We start from the raw sequence: 21,297 nt of genomic DNA, 5'->3' as shown, positions 1-21,297 counted from the left end.
CTACACTCGTGTCTGAATTAACTACCAAAGATGTATGTGCTGTCATAATGAATTAACTACATCGGCTGTTTTCCTACTCTCCGCATCGACCAATGTGGCGCTAGCTTCTATGCGCGAAAAATCGCTAAAAGTAAATCGCAAAAATATTGTATGGCGAATAGCATCTAAAGGCAAATTTATCGAAGTGGAATACATTATTCGAAAAAATATTTGGTAGCGGTTGTGCACAATGGTGACTACTATTAAGCCTACCAAATATTTTTTCAGTAAAAGCTTTCTATTTCAAGTAATTCAAGTTTAGATGCTTTTCACCATATAAAATAAAATGAATTTACTCCTGCTGATCAACTGTGGGTGTGCGCCAAGCGGGTAGTCCATTGATGTATCCGTTGGAAACCTCAACAGGAAATACGTCTATTGTTCGGTTTATTTACCGCATGATGAACCATCATCCCCTACGGATGCTATCGAACATGTCATCGCATACTGTACTTCAAAAGGCCTTTCGCTAATTGTTGGGAGTGATGCTAATGCTCACCATACCATCTGGGGCAGCTCAGACATTAACTTGAGAGGCTCCAGTTTGATGGAGTACTTAAGTAGTTACTTACCATAGGCAACAACCGCCCAACCTTCAGAAATGCCGCGAATACAACGTGCCCACACATCACTTGTTCATCGATTTCAAATCGGCGTATGATACAATCGATCGAGAACAGCTATGGCAGATTATGCACGAATACGGATTCCCGGATAAACTGATACGGTTGATCAAGGCGACGATGGATCGAGTGATGTGCGTAGTTCGAGTATCAGGGACACTCTCGAGTCCCTTCGAATCTCGCAGAGGGTTACGGCAAGGTGATGGTCTTTCGTGCTTGCTGTTCAACATTGCTTTGGAGGGTGTAATAAGAAGAGCGGGGATAAACACGAGAGGGACGATTTTCACGAGGTTCGTTCAGCTGCTTGGTTTCGCCGATGATATTGATATTATTGCTCGTAAATTTGAGACGATGACGGAAACGTACATCCGACTAAAGAGTGAAGCCAGGCGAATCGGATTAGTCATTAATGTGTCGAAGACAAAGTACATGATGGCAAAGGGCTCCAGGGAGGAATCACCGCGCCCGCCACCCCGAATTCATATCGACGGTGATGAAATCGAGGCGGTTGAAGAATTCGTGTACTTGGGCTCACTGGTGACCGACGACAACGACACCAGCAGAGAAATTCAGAGGCGTATTGTGGCAGGAAATCGTGCCTACTTTGGACTCCGCAGAACTCTACGATCGAATAAAGTTCGCCGTAACACGAAGTTAACCATCTACAAAACGTTGATTAGACCGGTCGTCCTATATGGGCACGAAACATGGACCCTACGTGCAGAGGACCAACGCGCCCTTGGAGTTTTCGAACGGAAGGTGTTGCGTACCATCTACGGCGGAGTGCAGATGGAAGACGGGACTTGGAGAAGGCGAATGAACCACGAGTTGCATCAGCTGCTGGGAGAACCAACCATCGTCCATACCGCGAAAATCGGGAGGCTACGGTGGGCGGGTCACGTCATCAGGATGTCGGATAGCAACCCGACTAAAATTACCGGTCGGATGACTCTCGAGAACCATTTTACTAAAATGGTTCTCGAGAGTCATCCGACCGGTACAAGAAGACGTGGAGCGCAGCGAGCTAGGTGGGTCGACCAAGTGGAGGACGATCTGCGGACCCTACGCAGAGTGCGGAACTGGAGGCAAACAGCCATGGACCGAGTGGAATGGAGGCGGCTACTATGTACAGCAGAGGCCACCCCGGCCTTAGCCTGACCGGTAAGTAAGTAAGCCCAACCTTCAGTAGAATTAGTCACGAGTTGACCAATTGGCATTGTCGGACGAAGAATCTTTATCTGACCATCGCTACATTTTTATTGAACATGTGAATGTTACTTCGCAAACTTAGTGTTTCAGGAATCCCCGGTCAATCAACTGGGATCTGTTTACTGATTTGCTTGCGGCCAAATTCCATGGATACTTACCATCCATTGACACTCCAAGTGAGTTAGATGATGCCGTTGATACAACAACGACTATCATCATGGAAGCTTTTAAAGAAGCTTACACTCTGCGGTCTGTGAAGACTACAAGAGAAACCTCTTGGTGGAACTCTGATCTGGCGAAGCTCAGGAAACAATGTAGAAAGAGTTGGAACAGACGGCGTTCGGCTGGCTCAGAGGCTTTCAGGTCGGCTCGCAAGGCCTACCAGGCTTGTCCGCACTGAGAGCATGAAAACTCTGCTCTTTGAATTTACACCATCAAGCATATCATTAATTAGAAATCTTTTCATCTTATCAGATAGAAGGATGATGAAATATTGTAAATGTCATTTCGAACTGTCAAAAAACCGCACCGTAGAGCCACGGGCCGTTCAAAGTGAAATTCACTAGAGTGTTTTCACCCGGGTGAAAATCTCTTTGCGCGCTCCCTGTGGCTCTGCGGTGCGGTTTTTTGACAGTTCGAAATGACATTTACAATATTTTATCATCCTTCTATCTGATAAGATGAAAAGATTTTTAATTTATGATGTGCTTGATGGTGTAAATTCAAAGAGCAGAATTTTCATGCGCTCAGTGCGGACAAGCCTGCCTACAGGAAAGCTCTCCGGTCTGCTAAACGATCCGGCTGGAAAAAGCTTTGTACAAATGTTTCCAGTTTGAGTGAAATGAGTCGGTTAAACAAAATCCTTGCGAAATCTAAGGATTTTCGAGTGAACGAACTTCGTTTGCCAAATGGCGATCTGACTTCCTCTGATGAGGAAGCTAAAGAATGCTTGTTCAGCACACACTTCCCTGGATGAGTGAATATTACATCTTCGGATGAACCTGAAGTCTTTTCTGGTAGTTATGATTCTCTGGCTACGGCCATGAGTATTGTAACTATAGAATTGATTGAGTGGGCACTGTAATATCGGAAGCCTGAATGAAAAACACGTCTAGTTGTCAGAACTGTAATCTAAACAAGAGATCGATATATTTCTAGCATGCTATGATTAACCATAATTCAAATTCCTAAACTCTGTACATATATGACGTATTGTTATCGTAGCCGATACTACATTCCCTCCCTTTCTTTTAAGATTTCAGAGGATTATTCAAATTCTGTTGAGGTTAATACTAAATTCTGACTAATGCTATAGAAGTCACTTTGTGAGCACCAGTAATTATTTTCAGTTTCAAGTCCAAATTGATTTCACGTTATGCTTTTCATGTGCCAGCAATTCTTCTAGTAGTTCAGTATCAATTTGTATGTCATTTTGTCTGTCTTCCTTATCTGAAATTAAAAATACAATTATTTTAATAAATTAACTATTTTATATGTAATTTGAAAATACTCCCATCTGTTCAGTGCTTTTAGCACACATGATATTTCGTCTTACTTTTTTCTTTCATCGCTCGCTGGATTGTACTACGACATTCCTCAATAACTATATTTTATTAATAATCCCATTCCCTTTTCTACTCTCTATTTTTTTTTTCAAAGACGCAAAAAAAAACAAGTAATAGTAATGGCCTTTACTGCGTTCAACTATTCGTTAGGAACTTCGTGTTGTGTCCAGTCTCATGAAGAGAAGCCATAACAATGGGATTGTATGCATTATTTTCAGTTAAAGGTGTGGAGAAAGGTTATATATGTTGCTCGGGTAATGGAAATGATTTATGCAACGTTGTGTCATCTTCAAGCATGAATTTCATCTTCAAACATTTTTTCAAAACAAATAAAAAAAACAAATATTGCGTGATTGAAGTGTCCAAAGCATGTTATTTCTAGCCTCAGTATGTACTAGAATCTATGATGTTATATTCACAAAGGCATGTGTGATTAATATGCTCCATTACACTAGTTTACAGCATTTTTGAATTCGGTAAGCTGATGATCGTTTTTGGGTAGAATCATGCCCTGAGTTCGAAAACGCAAAGGAAAAAAATTACAGCAGAACAGAAATTTTTCCGACTTTTCATACAAGGTTGATGAGTTGAAATCGATTTATGTTCTATTTTTAAGCAAAGTCGCTCACTTCACACATCTCATTCTCCGTAATCAATGCTCCGATTGAGCTGAATTTTTTTACTATAACTCGCCTACATATAATATGTCAAATAAACGCTGAGAAAGATTTTTTAAATAGTTTTTTTCTTATTGGAAAAAATACATGTCTTCATATATTTTTGGAAAATTTGCTAAAATTTAAGGAGATCGTCCCCAAAACTCACCAATATCTTGAATTTCATCAATTTGACGCAAAACCTGCATTCAGATGATCGAATTGTATTATATTCAGCTTTTAATTTATGGAAAAAGATTTAAAATTGGTTGAACAAAACGCAAGATATTTGAATTTTATTAAATTCAATATTTTAAAAAGTTGTAAAACTCGATATTGAGATAAAACTCAAAAACTGTTCTACTTTGAATTTTTTTGAAGCACGGTTTCGAAATCAGCGCTAAATTATGCTTCAAAAATTTTGGTCGTTGACAGAAGTTCACGACTTTCATTTTATTTTGTAAACTAGTGTTATTTAAAATTCATAAGGCATTTTTTTTATTGACTATTATTACTTGTTTTTAGTTTCAGTATCATTTTCTTATAACCTATTAAAATATTCACATGTTTATGACTTTTTTATCACAGATAACATTTATTTTTAACAAGCTTTTTATTTAAACATGTTTCTTCCTAATAACTCTGACAATGGCTACAACAATGTACGAAATTGGTCGATACTAATGCTGCAAATACAATGATATTAAAGATATGCATTTAGAAAGATATTATAACAATCACTTGTGCTCCTTGTTTACACAAACCTCAAACGGTACTGCGTTTTCAATTTGACTTTCAATCTAATACCACATAAATCTTCAACAGCAACTTATTACGATGACTATCGAAAAGATTGTCATATTTTTTTTATCCGAAAGGACAGAAATTCAATCCGTTAGCTTACACCTCCAATAAATTCAATCCACATAATACTGAGTAGTCTGAAGCTGAAATTTCTTTATATATGTCAGACTTTAATGCATTATTTTATTTTTTTTTTAATATCCCAAATGATTTTCTAATATACACAAAACTGAGATGAATAATATAAAACAAATTCAAATAAATAAATTAACCTAATTAAAACAAAATGAATTAATCAAATAAAACTCCTTTCTTAAATTGCAACCAAATAAACTTTATAAAGTATATGGTTGAATGTCCCGTACATATGAAAAAAACACTTCACTTTATTGCTATAGATTTTGTAATCTGTCAACGCGAAAATCACTCCATTGCAACTTAACTTTTTAATTTATCTAACAAGATTTATTCCGAAGCATTCCAAAACCACAATTCTGTTTTTTTTCTTGTTATGCTTAATGATTACATTTGATGTGATCATTTGATTAGATGACTGCGATATCTACATGTTGAACTGGATTCTGTACTTCAAACTGACGAACGTCGTCTATGCCAGAACACATACAAGTTTCTATGTAAAGTCGGAGGTAACTTTAGTTTATTTCTGTTACTTTCAATTTTTGGCACGCAATAAATTAAACATCAAATGCAATATCTACTGCCAGTCAGCAATACAATATACCTTCTCTCAACAATTCTTCAATTAAACCAGCGAGCGTGACATTCGCGAATCAATCATTTAAACAACTCGAGTTTTAGATTGTTTCAATCTTAATTTGTGCATGTCAAAATTATATTCAGTTTTCACGTTATTTTAGTATTGCACAATAAACCGTTAAACGGCCACAGGTTCTTTTTTTTTCATTTTCTTGTGATGGAAACTCCACTAAAATATTAAGAATAATGTTTAATGATTACTGTTTATTCCGCATACACCTTTCTCATTTTCACACCATAGCTTAGAAGTGGGCATAATTATACTTCAACAGTTTGGTACGGTCCACAGCTATTTTTCTCATTTACACTAAGTTGTAATTTTATAACACACAGTTGCTTTTGCATTACCATCAGTGTATCGCATCAACTGTTATTGTACACTGTTGCCTATTTACGAACAGTTTCTAAAAATACCATGACACATAGTTACTTCCAATTACACATTACACAAATGCTGGTATGGCTCACCATTCCCTCACTTTTTTCACTTAGTGGCTATCTTACACAAGATAGTTTCTAACTGTGTACACAGTTACTTTTACCTTTGAACACAGTTGCAATTCTACAGCAATCAGCTGCCCTAATCTTTACATCCATAAGACAAATTTTAAAATGTTACATAATTACTTTCCCATTTGCAAACAGTTTCAAATCTACAGCACACAGTTGATAATACGGCAAACAGTTGCCTCCCTCTTTGCACACAGTTGCAATTTACCATTGGACAACCCCTAATATGGCACACAGTTGCCTTTCTATTTGCACACAGTTGCAATTCTACAGCACACAGTTGCTGATACGGCACACAGTTGCCTTTCTATTTGCACACAGTTGCAATTTACCATTGAACAATCCTTAATATGGCACACAGTTGCCTTCCTATTTGCACACAGTTGCTATTCTACAGCACACAGTTGCTGATACGGCACACAGTTGCCTCCCTCTTTGCACACAGTTGCAATTTAAGGTGAAACATCAAGAAAGTCCATTGCAAGATTGCATACAAACTTTAGATGCACAAATCTGACGAACGAAGCATCGAACCAAGTCGCACTTGATTATCCTGGCTTTGCTCACTTGCAAAAAGAGGCAGCTTTTCAAAATCGACTGCATTTGTTTACGAATTTTTAAGATTTGTGCTTTTGAAAACGTGAGTAGGGGTGCAAGTCAGCCATTGTGGTACTCTCTGAAGTTTCTCCTTAACATAGAACAGTCTCTAATATGGCACACAGTTGCCTTTCCATTTGCATAGTTGCATTTCTACAGCACTTAGTTGCTGATATTGCTCACAGTTGCAATCGTGAATACAGTTAATAACATGGCACACAGTTGCACACTGTTGCAACACTATTGCAAATGTTTACTGATACGGCACACAATTGCCTGCGCACATCTGCACACAGTTGCAATTCTCCTCAATCTTTACACCAGTTATATCCGTAATACAATTTCTGAAATAGCACATAATTTCATTTGTATTTGTTGAAAATGGGATACAGTTGCATCAGCCTCACTATTTGCACAAAGTTGTAATCTTACACATGACTTGACACTCGGTTACCTTCTTGTTTGTTCAAATTTTCAACTTTATAGATTCTGTTATAGTAACGTCACATTTGAACAAATCCAAGAGCTCCTGTTTACTGACAGACTCAATTGCTAAACAGTCCCAATTCTCATCTTTCAATCCGCGGCACAACCACTACAAATGAATAAAATTCCGTATAAAAATAATCTTATTTGCAATTATTTACCAGCATTATGAAAAGACACTCATGAAATCTAAATGATTTTATATCACCTAAAGAAGTCTCTGTAAACAAAACTTAAATCTCAAATTTGATCTTCCGTCTATAATGAGCTCAGTCAATGCCGACAGTGCAGCTTGTGCAAAATTAAAGAATAAGTTAAAGCACATGCAATAGTTTTAAATGTAAAATCAGTCAAATTTCATTTTGAAATGACTCTTAATCAACTTTTCATTGCAATACTGTATATGTCACACTGTTGAATCCAATCATTCGCTTCAATCCAGGGAGGAAGCAGTTCCATTATCGAACTCGGCAAACTCGTACCAACTACGCTTACCCAATGTTTTTCGAGTGAGCCGACCCAAACAACACAATACAAAATCGCAGGCCAACCTAATCGGCAACACGAACAAATTTCCCAGTAATATTCGATCAGGCATACGTTGCATTGCAACGTAGTTACCAATAAACTTACAAAAGATGAGCAATAGGCCTACCTGGCCGCTTGCGGATCCTCTGCTTCAATTATTATAGCACGACTCAATAAAAAACTATTGATGGAAAAATCCAAATACTTTATTTTTCACAATCATTTTCCTTTCAATCGCTACACTCCGGCATTGCATCCCAATTGCTGCGAAATTTGCTGCATTTTCCATCACACGCACGCTGTTGGTATGGTGACCGACCAACAATAGCGAAAACAGTTCACTCCTATAGATAGTTTTTTACTGACACCTACCTTTTCCGTCCAAGCTGAAAGTGTGAGCTATCATCTCCAAATCACAACAATTATCAACATCACTCATTTTACTCACAAAACACAATCAATACCACACTACTTTTTATGCAATTTATCCTCAGTCGCCAAATGTAATATCGGAAGCCTGAATGAAAAACACGTCTAGTTGTCAGAACTGTAATCTAAACAAGAGATCGATATATTTCTAGCATGCTATGATTAACCATAATTCAAATTCCTAAACTCTGTACATATATGACGTATTGTTATCGTAGCCGATACTACAGGCACTACATAGTTTTGCTCCTTTCAAATCTCCTGGGGCAGATGGGATTTATCCTATTTTGCTTCAGAAGGGATTTGATTATTTCAAACATGTTAAAAAAAACTTGTTTGCAACAGGGTATATTTCCAAACCTTGGCGGGATATTACTGTAAAGTTTATTCCGAAAGTGGGTCGTGCGTCGTATAAAGAAGCAAAGAGTGTCAGACCTATCAGTTTGACCTCTTTTCTTCTGAAATGCTTAGAACGCATTGTGGATCATCACATCCGTGATGTTCATCTGGCCGACGTGCCTATTCATGTGAACCAACATGCCTACCAATCTGGTAAGTCCGCTGTGATTCTTTTACACAAGGTTGTTTACGATATCGAGAAAGCATTCGCTCAAAAGCAATCTTGTTTGGGTGTTTTCTTAGATATCGAGGGTGCCTTTGACAACGTGCCTTTCGATGCCATGTTGGAAGCCACACGATGCCATGGTAATAATATGCCATGATGGTATATCTCCAATGATTTCCAAATTGGATTAACCAAATGCTCAAAAACCGATATCTCTTCTCGACAATGCGTCAAGCAGCGATTAGGAAATTGAGTGTTTGTGGGTGCCCCCAAGGGGGAGTCTTGTCACCGCTTTTGTGGAATTTCGTAGCAGATACGCTATTGAGGCAACTCAATAATAGCGGTTTTCTTAAATATGGTTTTGCCGACGATTACCTAACATTGTTAGTCGATATGTGCATCAGCACCCTTTTCGATCTGACGCAAAACGCTCTTCAGGTACTTGAGGGCTGGTGTCGCCAAACATCTATTGTTCTTTTCGCGGAAAAGCGAAACCGTAATGGTGTTCGACCTTTGCACGTCTTTGATTCTAAAATCGATGTGACTTAACAGGTAAAGTAAGTCTACTGCCTTCAATCCACCTACCTTTCTTTGTCCCACTGTTTGTTGTAATCCACCTCGTACTTTTCGTCCCGCTCCTTCCGATATTCTTCCGCATACTGCAGCAGCACACTATCATTAATTTCCACATGTCCTTCGATGTCCTCGCAATCCAGGGCACCCAGCTCCGGGTCGTCGTACTGTTCGTAGAATTTCTCAAACCGATCATCCAGCAGGGTCAACTGTTCGTTTCTCCGAATCACACTACTGCTCATGGAGTACTCTGTGAATCTGGATTTGGTTTCCTCCCGATCGAAAGCCAACGGCCCCAGCCCATCGCGCTCTTCCCCATCTTCGTCCGACATAGCCGCGTCGTTTGAATCCACGTCGCTATATTCTCCATCTTCATCTTCCTCATCGAAGAAATCATCGTCTCCCTCTTCGACGTCCCCCTCTCCACCCATGGCCAGTTCCATGAAGTTATCCTCCAGCTCATTACTCGGATCATCAAAGTTGAAGTCCTCATCGAGAGCGGCCACCACATCCGGATCCCAATCGGGTCTTGGGCCCGGTCGTTGCTGGGCCTTCTTTTTCATGAGACCCTCGGCTTCTTCCACCTCCGAAGCAAACACCGAGCTGGGCAACTTGATGCTGACTTTTTCGGCACCGGCCGTCTTGGTCGGTTCTACCGGTTCCCAGTAGACTTCGTTGCGGCCCGGTTCCCGCAGGTGCTGCAGATAGTCGTAATCATCGTCGAAGTATACACCGAATTTGGCCTGCTCTTTTTTACGCTTTTCCGCGTCCATCTACGGAATGAAAGGGACAGGAATTAAACCGTGCTGAGGATTTGGGGATGCATCGAAGAGAAATCTTACCTGACCAGCTGAGCTGGATGGTCTCAGGGCACTGGCGAAACCGCGGGGGTCGCCACCTTTGCCGGGCGCAGATACCGGGACCAGCACATGCTGGGGAGCTGTTTCGTCAACGTACAGCGGATCCTGCTGACTGCGGTTCACCAGCCGGAATGTGACCGCTTTCTTCTTGTCGATGAACTTCTTCTTGCCCTGTTTGTGGGTGGTGGAAGGACAAAGGTAAACAGAGAACGAGGAAGAGGTTAGTCGGTGGAATCAATGGTTGATTTGGCGCTTAATCGAAAATAAATCAAATACCTACCATTTTGACGATGTGATTTCACGGTTCACCGAGACGTGGAATACTTCGGGGCACTCTATTGCTTCGGAATTTAGCGGATTTAGCGAAAAATGTGATCGCCCAAGCACGCACTCGTGTTTACTTCTGGTGAAGTTTTGTTTTGAAAGGACCACCACAGCTGACAGCATTTCGACATGACAGAGGAGTTTCATCGACTGTCGATCAAAAATGCACTTTTAATATCTTTTAGCGTGTTTCATCGATTACAGCGATCGTTCGCTAGTTGCAAATCCACTGATGCAACATGTTTTGGGGAACGTTCAAAAATTAGGTCCAACAATTGGGGGAGGGGGGGTGGTTCTAGAAAAGTGTGACAGTAAATACGTCTATTGGGTATAGAAAAAATGCAACACAGAGGGGGAGAGGGGCGGGTCTAGAAATCCCGAAAAACAATGGACGTAATATTTGAATCTTCCCTTGGTTGCAAAATTTTAGTTACATATTTTTGCAACTAAAAGACAATCAAGTGTCAAATGTGTGCTGTCAGTCATACTGTCAGTGCATTTTGCTGCACTTTAGTGTCAAAGTGACGTTGCAATTAGCGAATGGCAATAAGCGGACTTGCGGTCCGGAAGCTGAAGCAACCGATTGTTATTAACGTTGCCAAGGAAGGACAATCTCTTCTTGCGAAAACGGTCGGTGAGCTCCATGGCAACAGCAACAAACAATTCCCGTTGCACATGAAGGACGTACTGCACATCCCGGAGTTGCGCGACAATTTGATGTGTTCCTCTTCGATGATTTCCTCGCTGCAACGAGCGAACGACTGCTGTAAATATCAGTGCATTTACAGCGGCCGTTCGCTCGTTGCAAACCCGTTAGTTGCAACGCTTTTTGATTGCAAGTCCGCTAATTGCAAAATCTGACAAGCTGTTGCAACTAAAAAGCAATCAAGTGTCAAATTTGTGCTGTCAGTCATGCTGGCAGTGCATTTCGATGCATTTTAGTGTCAAAATGACGTTGCAATTAGCGAATGGCATTCGCTCGTTGCAATGTAAACATATTGCAACGAGCGAACGGCCGCTGTACCAGGCCCCTGACACGGCCTATATCAATGCATTGGAATCATGGTAGACAGGATGTCCTGGGCGCTAATAAATAGCGCCCACTGTCAAATGCGAAAACATCAACAATTTTTTGTTTAACGTTTATTTTGGCTTATTGATCAGTTTTTGGAATCATTTTTTCCACCTGTTATGATCACAAAACACTTCAAACTCGCTTTAATATTAATGTACGGTATGAGGAGCATGCGATTAGTTGAATAAAGCAACCCAACAAACACGCATTGTGAATGTGATTTCGTGTGTGGCTCACAACATTAAACAAAAGCTGCGTTTGTTGATTACACGCTCGTTTCAATTTGCACGAATATGAGTACTAGAGTGACTCTGGAAAAAGTTATTAATGCTCAAAGTATGATACCTCAGTGAAACTACTGAAAATCATTTTTCCTGCCAACACTGCTGGTGCTCAAAAGGATCAATTCGTCCTTGCTTTATATTCTGACATTTCATTAAACAACAACCCCCGTTTTCATCAACAAACATCACAAACATCAATCAAGCTAGTGGTTTTCAGTCGATTTTCAAATTAGTTTTCAATTAAAAACAAATTTTTTATCATTTTAGGTTAGCTCTGCTTTTGGGGAATGATTCCGAAAGTATTTTAGAGGAGTACAGGTGTATCCATCTTTCTGTGACCGGTAACGCCCCTGAAAGTCATCCATATGAATATGATCCTCGATCTCACCACGGTTTTAGCGGTCGGCTAACCATTTTCTGGATTATGGATCGACCGCAGATACCACAGATGGACACTAATATGCCTGGTGGTAGCAATCACACCTGCAAACTTCATTAATTAGACGCCAAACGAACCGATCATACACCAGCAACCAATTTCAAAGGATGATTGCGTGAGCTCTCCATACAAAAGGCAAATAACCGACATTTTGGTTAATAGCAAGCGGCTACGGTATCGGTTATGGGTTTGAATTGAAGATTGCTAGTTAGTTCACCTTACAAACATTTTAATCATTTCTTCTTAAAACTATAAGTTATTAAAGGATATTTATCCAATTGTGTGACAATTTTGAAAATGAAAGTAGAATTCGATCTTCCTAATCGGTTCCGGAAGGAGGCAAACCTTTTCCACCGGTCGTTTAAGCTCCCCAGAAGGTGCCCGCAGAGTAACTATGCGAACAAGGCCATCTGCTCCGGGGTCGGTTAGCTCGATTCGGCTTAGCTTCCAGGCCATGGGCGGTAGATTATCGTCGCATATCATTACCCTCTAGCCAACTTCAATGTTAACCGATGGCCGACAACGTTTGTTCCGTCCGTGGAGCTGGTTTAGATACTCCTGACTCGTTTACAAAAATTTCGGATCTTGCGATAGACTAATTCTAACTGGGTGAGGCGATTGACAGGAGTTGTAGTAACTTCAATCTCTGGGAATGCTTGCAGTTACCATCCCACTGAAAAAATGTGCAGGTTTGAGCGGTTAGAGATAGTCAAGATTCTCTGAGAGGCTGGTGATGGGTCTAGACTTGAGACATCCCTCAGTCAGGACAAATAGCGTAGTCATGTCTTCGATTGACACGGGGTTATCTCCAATGACTTTTTGGAGGTGGAGTTCGGTGTGTTTGAGTGCAGGACTGCGTTGATGAACCGCCTGGTGCATCATCACCCAGAAGAGATCAGGCTAACCAAAGAATGCATGCGATCGAGAGATTAGTGGAATTAACGTCGGCATTGAACTCGGACGGGACCAGATCCCATATATAGGTGTAGTTTTAAGTTATAAATAATCAATCAAGTAATTAACAGTGTTATAAGAGACTGGGGATGATACACAAATTATGTCACGCAAAAATCGACCTTTTTCAACCCCCTTCCCCCTGTGCCACACTTTTTGTATGGGACCTCATTATTTATTGTATGGGTCGTCACGTTCTATAAAACCCCCCTCTCCCCTAAAAGCGTGACGTAATTTATGCATGACCCCCTGCTCATAAACCACGTAGACTTTTTGGGGGGAGACGGTTTTGTTTGGAAGCATCGGTAGCAACGTTAGACAACCTGTCGAGCGATGTTTCTCTTTCCTAATGGTCAGAATGTGTGCGCTTAACAACAATAATCCGGCGTGTAGTAGTCGTTTATGGTAGCATATCACCAATAAGCGGAGGAAAAATGATTATCCATTGGGTAGAATGATTCAATGTTCACAGTTCTCAGGTTCTGCAGAGTGGAGCCAAAACAACGGAGATTTTCCTTTCAATAGATTCTTCCAATTATCGGCTAGCCATACTCTTCGAGCTTTTTAGACGATTGTCTGCTCCGCTACCTTAAGCTCGTCCTACTGGAACCGTGGCGAGATCGAGGATCATAACTTGCCGAACGAATGCACCGGTACTCCTCTAAAATACCTCCAGAACCATTCCCCAAAAGCAGAGCTAACCTAAAATGATAAAAAAAATTGGTTTTCAATTGAAAAAATAATTTGAAAATCGACTGAAAACCACTAGCTTGATTGATGTTTGCGATGTTTGTTGATGAAAACGTGGGTTGTTGTTCCATGAAATGTCAGAATATAAAGCAAGGACGAATTGATCCTTTTAAGCACTGGCAGTGTTGGCAGGAAAAACGATTTTCAGTAGTTTCACTGAGGTATCATACTTTGAACATTAATAACTTTTTCCAGAGTCACTCTAGAACCTTACTCTTTTCGGCAAAGTTTATCAACATCCCCTTGGCTATACTTTAATATCGTTGATTACACAGTACCAGACAAAGTTGAGCCTCTCAGGAGAAAAATGCTAAAAATAAGATTTTCCTATATAAAACTCCATACAAATTTCAAATGCAATGCGGAATGCGGGGACGCAACCAATCGCGCCCAAATTTTGCACAATTGTTTGGAACCATGAGAGGCATCGAAAAAACTTTGTTCCGAAAAAATGACCATGTTGACCCGGTCTAATGAGTACAGCGTCCGTTCGTTCGTTGCAAACCCGATCGTTGCAACGCTTTTTAGTTGCAAGTCCGCTAATTGCAAAATTTGACAAATTTTTGCAATTAAAAAGCAATCAAGTGTCAAATCTGTGCTGTCAGTCATGCTGTCAGTGCATTTCGATGCACTTTAGTGTCAAAGTGACGTTGCAATTAGCGAATGGCATTCGCTCGTTGCAATGTAAACATGTTGCAACGAGCGCACGGCCGCTGGCAGTTAGATGTTGGCTACGATATACAGCGGCCGTTCGCTCGTTGCAATATGTTTACATTGCAACGAGCGAATGCCATTCGCTAATTGCAACGTCATTTTGACACTAAAATGCATCGAAATGCACTGCCAGCATGACTGACAGCACAAATTTGACACTTGATTGCTTTTTAGTTGCAACAGCTTGTCAGATTTTTCAATTAGCGGACTTGCAATCAAAAAGCGTTGCAACTGACGGGTTTGCAACGAGCGAACGGCCGCTGTATTTCATTGATGCCAGGGGCCTGGCATTTACAGCAGTCGTTCGCATGTTGCAACGCTTTTTAGTTGCAAGTCCGCTTATTGCAAAATTTGACAAATTTTTGCAACTAAGAGGCAATTAAATGTCAAATTTGTGCTGTCAGTGCATTTCGATGCACTTTAGTGTCAAAACGAGGTTGCAATTAGCGAACGGTCGCTGTAATGCATTTGAGTGCAATTTTTTTAGACTTTACAAAATGGATTAAATTCAGAATTAACTGAAGTACATACAAAACTAATTACTGTTGCGTCAACATATAGGTATTTCACAATTTATTCGCTATTTGTACAAGTCCCAAAACAAAACCCGCACGCATCTACTGCTTCTCCTTCCGTTCCAACTCTTCCAGCGCCGCCAGCAGTTCCCGGTCCTTCTTCTCCCGCAGCGTTCGGATGCAATTCTCGACGGCCTCTCGGTGTTCCTTGTTCTCGGGCGGGTAGATCTGCCGCTTTGTTTCCGTCACCCACTTCTCGAAGTACTCCGGCTGATTGAACCAGTGGAACATCGCCACCGGGAAGGTCATGTAGAGGGCCATCCTGCCGACTTCCATCATCCAACCGCCCATGGTATTTGGTGCTTCGGCGTGCGCCCTCTAGAATGGGTGGAAATTAGGCGAAAACCCGGGGAAATTAGGGGGAAAATCCGGAACTTACCTTAAAAGTTATGTAAAATGACTTCGCGTGCAATCAGCTGGAGTCGATTTGTTTTGCTTTGGATGCACTTTTTTGACACTTTGTTGCACTGACAGCACGCCGTGCTGTCAGATTCCTCAACGGCGGTCGGCGGTCGACGCCGACACGTGCTTCTGTTTGTTTTGATTCTTTAGTGCGCCGTGTTCAGTTCAAATCGTGTGCGGGAAATTTACGATTTTCTTCAGTAAAAATGGGTGGAAACTCGAGGAAATTCAAGAAAGCTGAAAAGAGTAAAATCAAACTGAAGAGCGCTCTCAAAGGAGCTAAACTTCCGAAGGGGACCAATGTGACAAAGACAAATTTCAAAGTGCGCAAGATCGTCATACCGGATCAGATCAAACAGCGGAACCTTACGGATGCCAATGTCCTCTCCAGTCGTAGCTTAACCGTCAAGGTGAGTCCCTAATCTGCGATAATTTTAAGAAAACTTTCAGCACCACGCTCCTCTCTTCCAGGACTGCCTGGCAAAGCTGAAGCACACCAACCCAACGGCCAAATGCGACGGCCTACGTGGTCTGCGCGAGATCCTCGCCAAACTGCCCACCGAAGTCACCGAGAACCACTTGAGCACGGCCATCAAGTCCATCGTCAGCATTTCCATCGACATCGAACGTGATGTCCGCCGGGATTGTTACAAAACTCTTGGACTCCTGTTCGCCGCCGCCGGCCAGGAGAATGTGCTTCCGTTCTTCGATGTGCTGCTGTCGTTCCTCCGGTGCGCCATGACCCACATCCAGCCAAGGATCCAGGAAGACTCGCTACTCCTTCTGGACACCTTTCTGCAGCATCTGCCGCAGTTGGTCCTACTCAACAGGGACAAAATCTTCCCGCAGTTTTTGGACATGATTTCCAAGCTGCGGAGCGAATCTAAACCGGAACGTACGCTTACGTTGAGCTTGAATAAGCAATCGACCAGCACCAAGTGGAGGACGCGGGTCTTGATGCGGTTGATTGGGATGCTGAGGATCCTGATTGATAGTAAGAAGGGCGATGGGAAGGTCGCCATGGAGATGAAAGGCGGGGAGGAACCCATGGACACCGGGGATGAGAGTAATCCGTAAGTAGCTTCATTCGTCAGATTGTTCCTTTCTTCCACTCTTGGTAGATTTTGGTTCCCCCAGATTTTGCCTACTAACCGGTACATACCTGAGTGCAGACATGTGGCCAACTTTCCAAGGTCCATTTTGATGGGTTCTGTTGCGTTGTTTTTGAGCTTTTTTTTTATCTAGTTATTTGGGGCTCATTCGCGTATAACGCTTTGCGGAGCCGAAGATCTTTTTTTGTACTTAATGGTATACATTATACAGAGTAATAACTTTTTGATGATGCCTTGTGGTGTTGGTGCCAACTTGTTGTGGAACTTGGTCTTCCGGATGGCCAGGAGCATCTTGGTAACACAAAGAGGACAAAACAGAGAGAAAAACTGGAGAAAAAAACACAAGCGAATTAAACTTTTATACCAGCAGAGCGAAGAAAGTCGAAAATACATCCCATGTATGTGACATCGCGGGTCCCCAACACATCTCTCACAAGAACAAAAGGTTGTCTACCTCGGGCCTCAAGGGTATCCAAACAAAAGTAGTGCTCTGGAGGCGTCATTATCCGGGCATTGCCAAACTACGTGGTCGATGTCATCATAACCGGAACCGCACTTAGTACAAACATTGCTAAACGCGAGGGTAATCCTGTATAAATGCGCGTCTAGCGAGTAATGGTTGGACATAAGCCTTGACATCACGCGAATGAAATTTCGACTTACATCCAAACCATACCACCACACTCGCAAGGAGACATTAGGGATAATAGAATGTAACCACCGTCCTAGCTGGCCATCTCGCCAATCATTTTGCCAACTTTGAAGAGAACTCTGGCGAACAAAATGGAAAAATTCATCGTGTGAAATTCTTCTATCATAGATCTCGCGTTCCTGAGCGCCCACCTTTGCGAGAGAATCCGCCTTCTCATTGCCATAAATTGAACAATGTGAGGGGACCCATACAAAGGTAATCTTGTATGATCTTTCGACCAGTGCACCCATCTGCTCCCTTATTTTTGTAAGAAAGTAAGATGGATGTTTTACAGGTTTCATCGACCGGAGTGCCTCAATCGAACTAAGGCTATCCCCGAGAAGATGAAGAAATGGTCTACGGGCATGTTGGAAATCATCCCCAAAGCGAAGTTGATTGCTGCCAGCTCAGCAACATAAACCGAACAAGGTTCCTGAAGTTTGCGGAAGGGAAGGTGGTGAAGTTTTCATTGAAGACACCGAAACCAGTGGATCCATTTATGCGAGACCCATAAGTGAAGAATCTCTTACAGGAATTGACATTTTGGTACTTTCCGTTAAAAATGCGAGGAATAGATATACTATAAATACATCGAAGATGATCTGGTATTCCATGGATAGCTTGTTTCATGGACAGATCGTATTTAACATAGGAACTGTCATTAGTGAAGTGCACACGCGGAGGGTTATAACAATAGAGGTAATAAACTATAGAGGAAGAATGTCGCTGGCGTCGCTGCCGGAACATCTTTTGCTGGCGGGGATAGGCAGGGATATAAATGTCAAAGCGAAAAAGTATGCAGTTTGACAGGTAGATACCCGGGATGTTTGCGAAAGAGAACAAAGGGAACAGCAGTGACATTCGTCCTCTATAGTTTTTTAACTCTATTGTTATAACTTGGTAGGCTTATGTCAGATGACATGTAGAACAGATAAATTCTCATGAATTTTGACTGAGTGTTCAGACTGAGCATTTCTTCGAAGTTTTCAATAATGAGTGTGTTGCTCACTCCACACTTGATAAGTAACCTTAGCGAGAGCTCCCAGAAGCGGTTCTGGAGAGGTTTCACCCCTGCCAGGACCTCTAGGCTCGCATTATGCGTTGAGTGCATACAGCCGACGGCAATACGCAAACAACGGTATTGAATTCGTTCCAACTTTATTAGGTGGCAGTTTGCTGCTGAGAGGAAACAGAAAGAGCCATACTCGAGAACAGAGAGAATAGTCGTTTTGTAAAGTTTTACGAGGTCTTCCGGGTAAGCACCCCACCATGTTTTGGGTAATTGTGCGTAGACAATTGATCCTTTTTGACATTTTTGCACCAAATACTTAGTTTGGGTACCCCAAGTGCCTTTTGAATCAAACCAGACCCCAAGGTATTTCGAAGTCAAAGACTGGTCGATTTCTATTCCCAAAAGATTGAGTTTCAGTTGGGCTGGGTTCCGCTTTCTAAAAAATATACAACCAATTGCGTTTTTTGCGGAGCAAACTCGATCCCCAAACCTCTTGCCCAACCGGACAGATTATTTAGGGAATTTTGCAATGGTCTTTGCAACATTTCTGCATGTGGGCCTTTTAAAGAAACCACAGCATCATCTGCAAGTTGTCGTAGCGTGCATTGGCCTTCCAAACAACTGGTTATGTCTTTCACATAGAAATTATAAAGCAAGGGACTTAAATATGAGCCTTGGGGTAGGCCCATGAAGCTAATTCTGGAAGTTGTCAGTTGTCCGAGATTGAAGCTCATATGTTTTTCTGACAACAACTTATACAAAAAATTATTCAAAATTTCTGGAAGTCCACTATTGTGCATTTTTTCTGACAATATGCCTATGGAAACTGAATCGAAGGCGCCTTCAATATCCAAGAAAACTGAAGCCAGTTGCTCCTTTTCTGCAAAGGCCAGTTGAATATCAGTTGAAAGCAACGCTAGACAATCGTTTGTTCCTTTACCCTTGCGAAACCCGAATTGTGTATTTGAAAGCAAGTTATTCGATTCGACCCAATGATCGAGTCGCGATAGAATCATTTTTTCCAACAGTTTCCTTAAACATGATAACATAGCAATTGGCGGTATGAATTATGATCAGACGCTGGTTTACCAGGCTTTTGAATAGCTATTACTTTGACCTGTCTCCATTCTGGCGGAACGATGTTGTTCTCCATTAATGAGTTGAATAAGTTGTGTTCTGCATTGATTCCTTTTCAACTTCAATGCTTAATATCATAAATTGACCTACAATTCCTCTCTGCATTCTAGCTTCACCACAAAATCAACCCACATCCCAGCTTCATCCTTACCGGTCAACAATGTGTTCGACTACCGAGCTCCACTGCACTTTCCGCTGGTCCGCCACCGCCTGTACCAACCTTGTCCGCTGACGTGCCTTTTCCGGAAATCCATTACCGGGAGCGGAGGCAACCTCTCGCTGTCGGACCAAATCGACGAAGGTCGCAAACTGAAAACCTACGTCCAGATGTTGATGCCGCTGCTGTTCGAGTCCTGGCTGGAGGTTCGTCCTACTTCGGGAGGCGGCGAAACGGCCGAACACGTGCTGTCCCATGAGGCCGCAACCACTTTGGGACTGCTGCTGGACATTGCCATCCAGTTGTGGGAGTTGGTGGTGATTTACGGGCGCGAGACGAACAACTCCGATATGACCAGGTGGTTCCGAGACCAGTATGCAGAGGATTTCTGTAATCATATCTTGAAGGGTTTCCCCTTCTATCAGAGCCCGGGAGCTGGTGCTGGAAAAGGGGGTCGTAGCGCAATGGCCGATGAGACAAAGGAACGGAACGTGGACGAGAAGTGCTATCAGCAGAATTTCAACATTTGCTACTTCTACTGCTGTTTGAACGAGAACTTCCGGTCGGATCGGAGCAAGAACTACGATAAGGTGGCGAATTACGTGGAGAGGTGCGTTAATAACTGGAAGTTCCGTTCGCCGGAAGTGAGTTCCCTGCTGCTGAAGGTGTTGAGGTATATGCTGTTGGAAACGGATTGCGTCTCGATCAATCAGAATACCAGGGGGCTGCTGAAGACGCTGCTGGAAGTGTACATTCAGGCGAAGTTACCGCAGGACACGCGCAATCGGATTTTGATTCTGTTTTGCGATATTATTGTTTTGAATGATCGTCTCTGGAGAGAATATGGGTAAGTTGTTCGCGAGATTCCTGTTTTTACGGAAAAATGTAGAGGTTTCTTTCCCATCAAACAGCCAGGAAATCTTCACGCTCTGGTTGAGAATGCTGCCGAATTTGCTCAAGAAAACCGTCATCGACTTCAACGTCCTGAAGGCGTTGCTCTGTTTGGCCAAGCAGAAGAATACCATCTTCCTGCACAGCCTGGAGGAGAACGTGGAGGACATCGTCGGCAACGTTGGGACGCTCAAGGTGGTGAACGAGCAGTTTAAGAACGAAGGCCTAGTGCTGCTGATCAATTTGCTCTTTTGGGTTAGCAAACGGGATGCTTTGGAGAAGCTGCTGCAGCCGGAACAGGTCAAGACGATAAAGATCGATGACGATATGAAAGCGTATTTTAGAAGTACGCTTAGAACGCGATTAGTTAGCTTGTAGGATCTAGCTACATACAATCGTTCACAATTATGAATAAGGTAAGAATAAGACATTCTAACAAAAGAACAATGAATAACGTCTAATTGGTGAGAAATTCCATGGATCCCGCACTGATACATATTAACTATTTAACAAGAACCACTTGAGTACCTCAAAAACGTTTACAAGGGTTCAGTGAACT

At 42.0% G+C, this 21,297-nt stretch overlaps 3 protein-coding genes across 3 annotated transcripts in view; 1 reads left to right on the top strand and 2 right to left on the bottom strand.

The window, feature by feature from the left end:
- The window catches only part of LOC109410756 (protein LTV1 homolog), a 28,787-nt gene extending 18,128 nt beyond the window's left edge, over positions 1 to 10,659 (bottom strand). Inside the window, exons 1-3 of the mRNA XM_019684280.3 lie at positions 10,502 to 10,659; positions 10,204 to 10,392; positions 9,374 to 10,134 (exon numbers count right to left, since the gene is read on the bottom strand). Of these exons, the coding sequence (XP_019539825.2) occupies positions 9,374 to 10,134; positions 10,204 to 10,392; positions 10,502 to 10,504 (953 nt within the window). The 5' untranslated portion in view covers positions 10,505 to 10,659. The remainder of the gene's footprint in view (positions 1 to 9,373; positions 10,135 to 10,203; positions 10,393 to 10,501) is intronic.
- A 4,641-nt stretch (positions 10,660 to 15,300) lies between these two features.
- On the bottom strand, positions 15,301 to 15,855 carry LOC109410759 (protein PET100 homolog, mitochondrial). The gene is made up of 2 exons (XM_019684283.3): positions 15,716 to 15,855; positions 15,301 to 15,654 (listed from the first exon to the last, which is right to left on the bottom strand). Exon 2 carries the CDS (start codon positions 15,625 to 15,627, stop codon positions 15,379 to 15,381), a length of 249 nt encoding a protein of 82 aa, XP_019539828.2. The 5' UTR covers positions 15,628 to 15,654; positions 15,716 to 15,855; the 3' UTR covers positions 15,301 to 15,378.
- Positions 15,800 to 21,185, top strand: LOC109403359 (testis-expressed protein 10 homolog). The gene is made up of 4 exons (XM_019676174.3): positions 15,800 to 16,148; positions 16,210 to 16,811; positions 19,801 to 20,694; positions 20,759 to 21,185. Exons 1-4 carry the CDS (start codon positions 15,945 to 15,947, stop codon positions 21,114 to 21,116), a joined length of 2,058 nt encoding a protein of 685 aa, XP_019531719.2. The 5' UTR covers positions 15,800 to 15,944; the 3' UTR covers positions 21,117 to 21,185.
- Positions 21,186 to 21,297: the final 112 nt, after the last annotated feature.

This window comes from Aedes albopictus, chromosome 3 (genome assembly GCF_035046485.1).
Source record: "Aedes albopictus strain Foshan chromosome 3, AalbF5, whole genome shotgun sequence".
In the NCBI taxonomy this organism is placed as follows: Eukaryota; Metazoa; Arthropoda; class Insecta; order Diptera; family Culicidae; genus Aedes; species Aedes albopictus.
The sequence above is the reverse complement of the archived record's forward strand: the minus strand, read 5'-3'. Positions and strand labels throughout refer to the sequence as shown.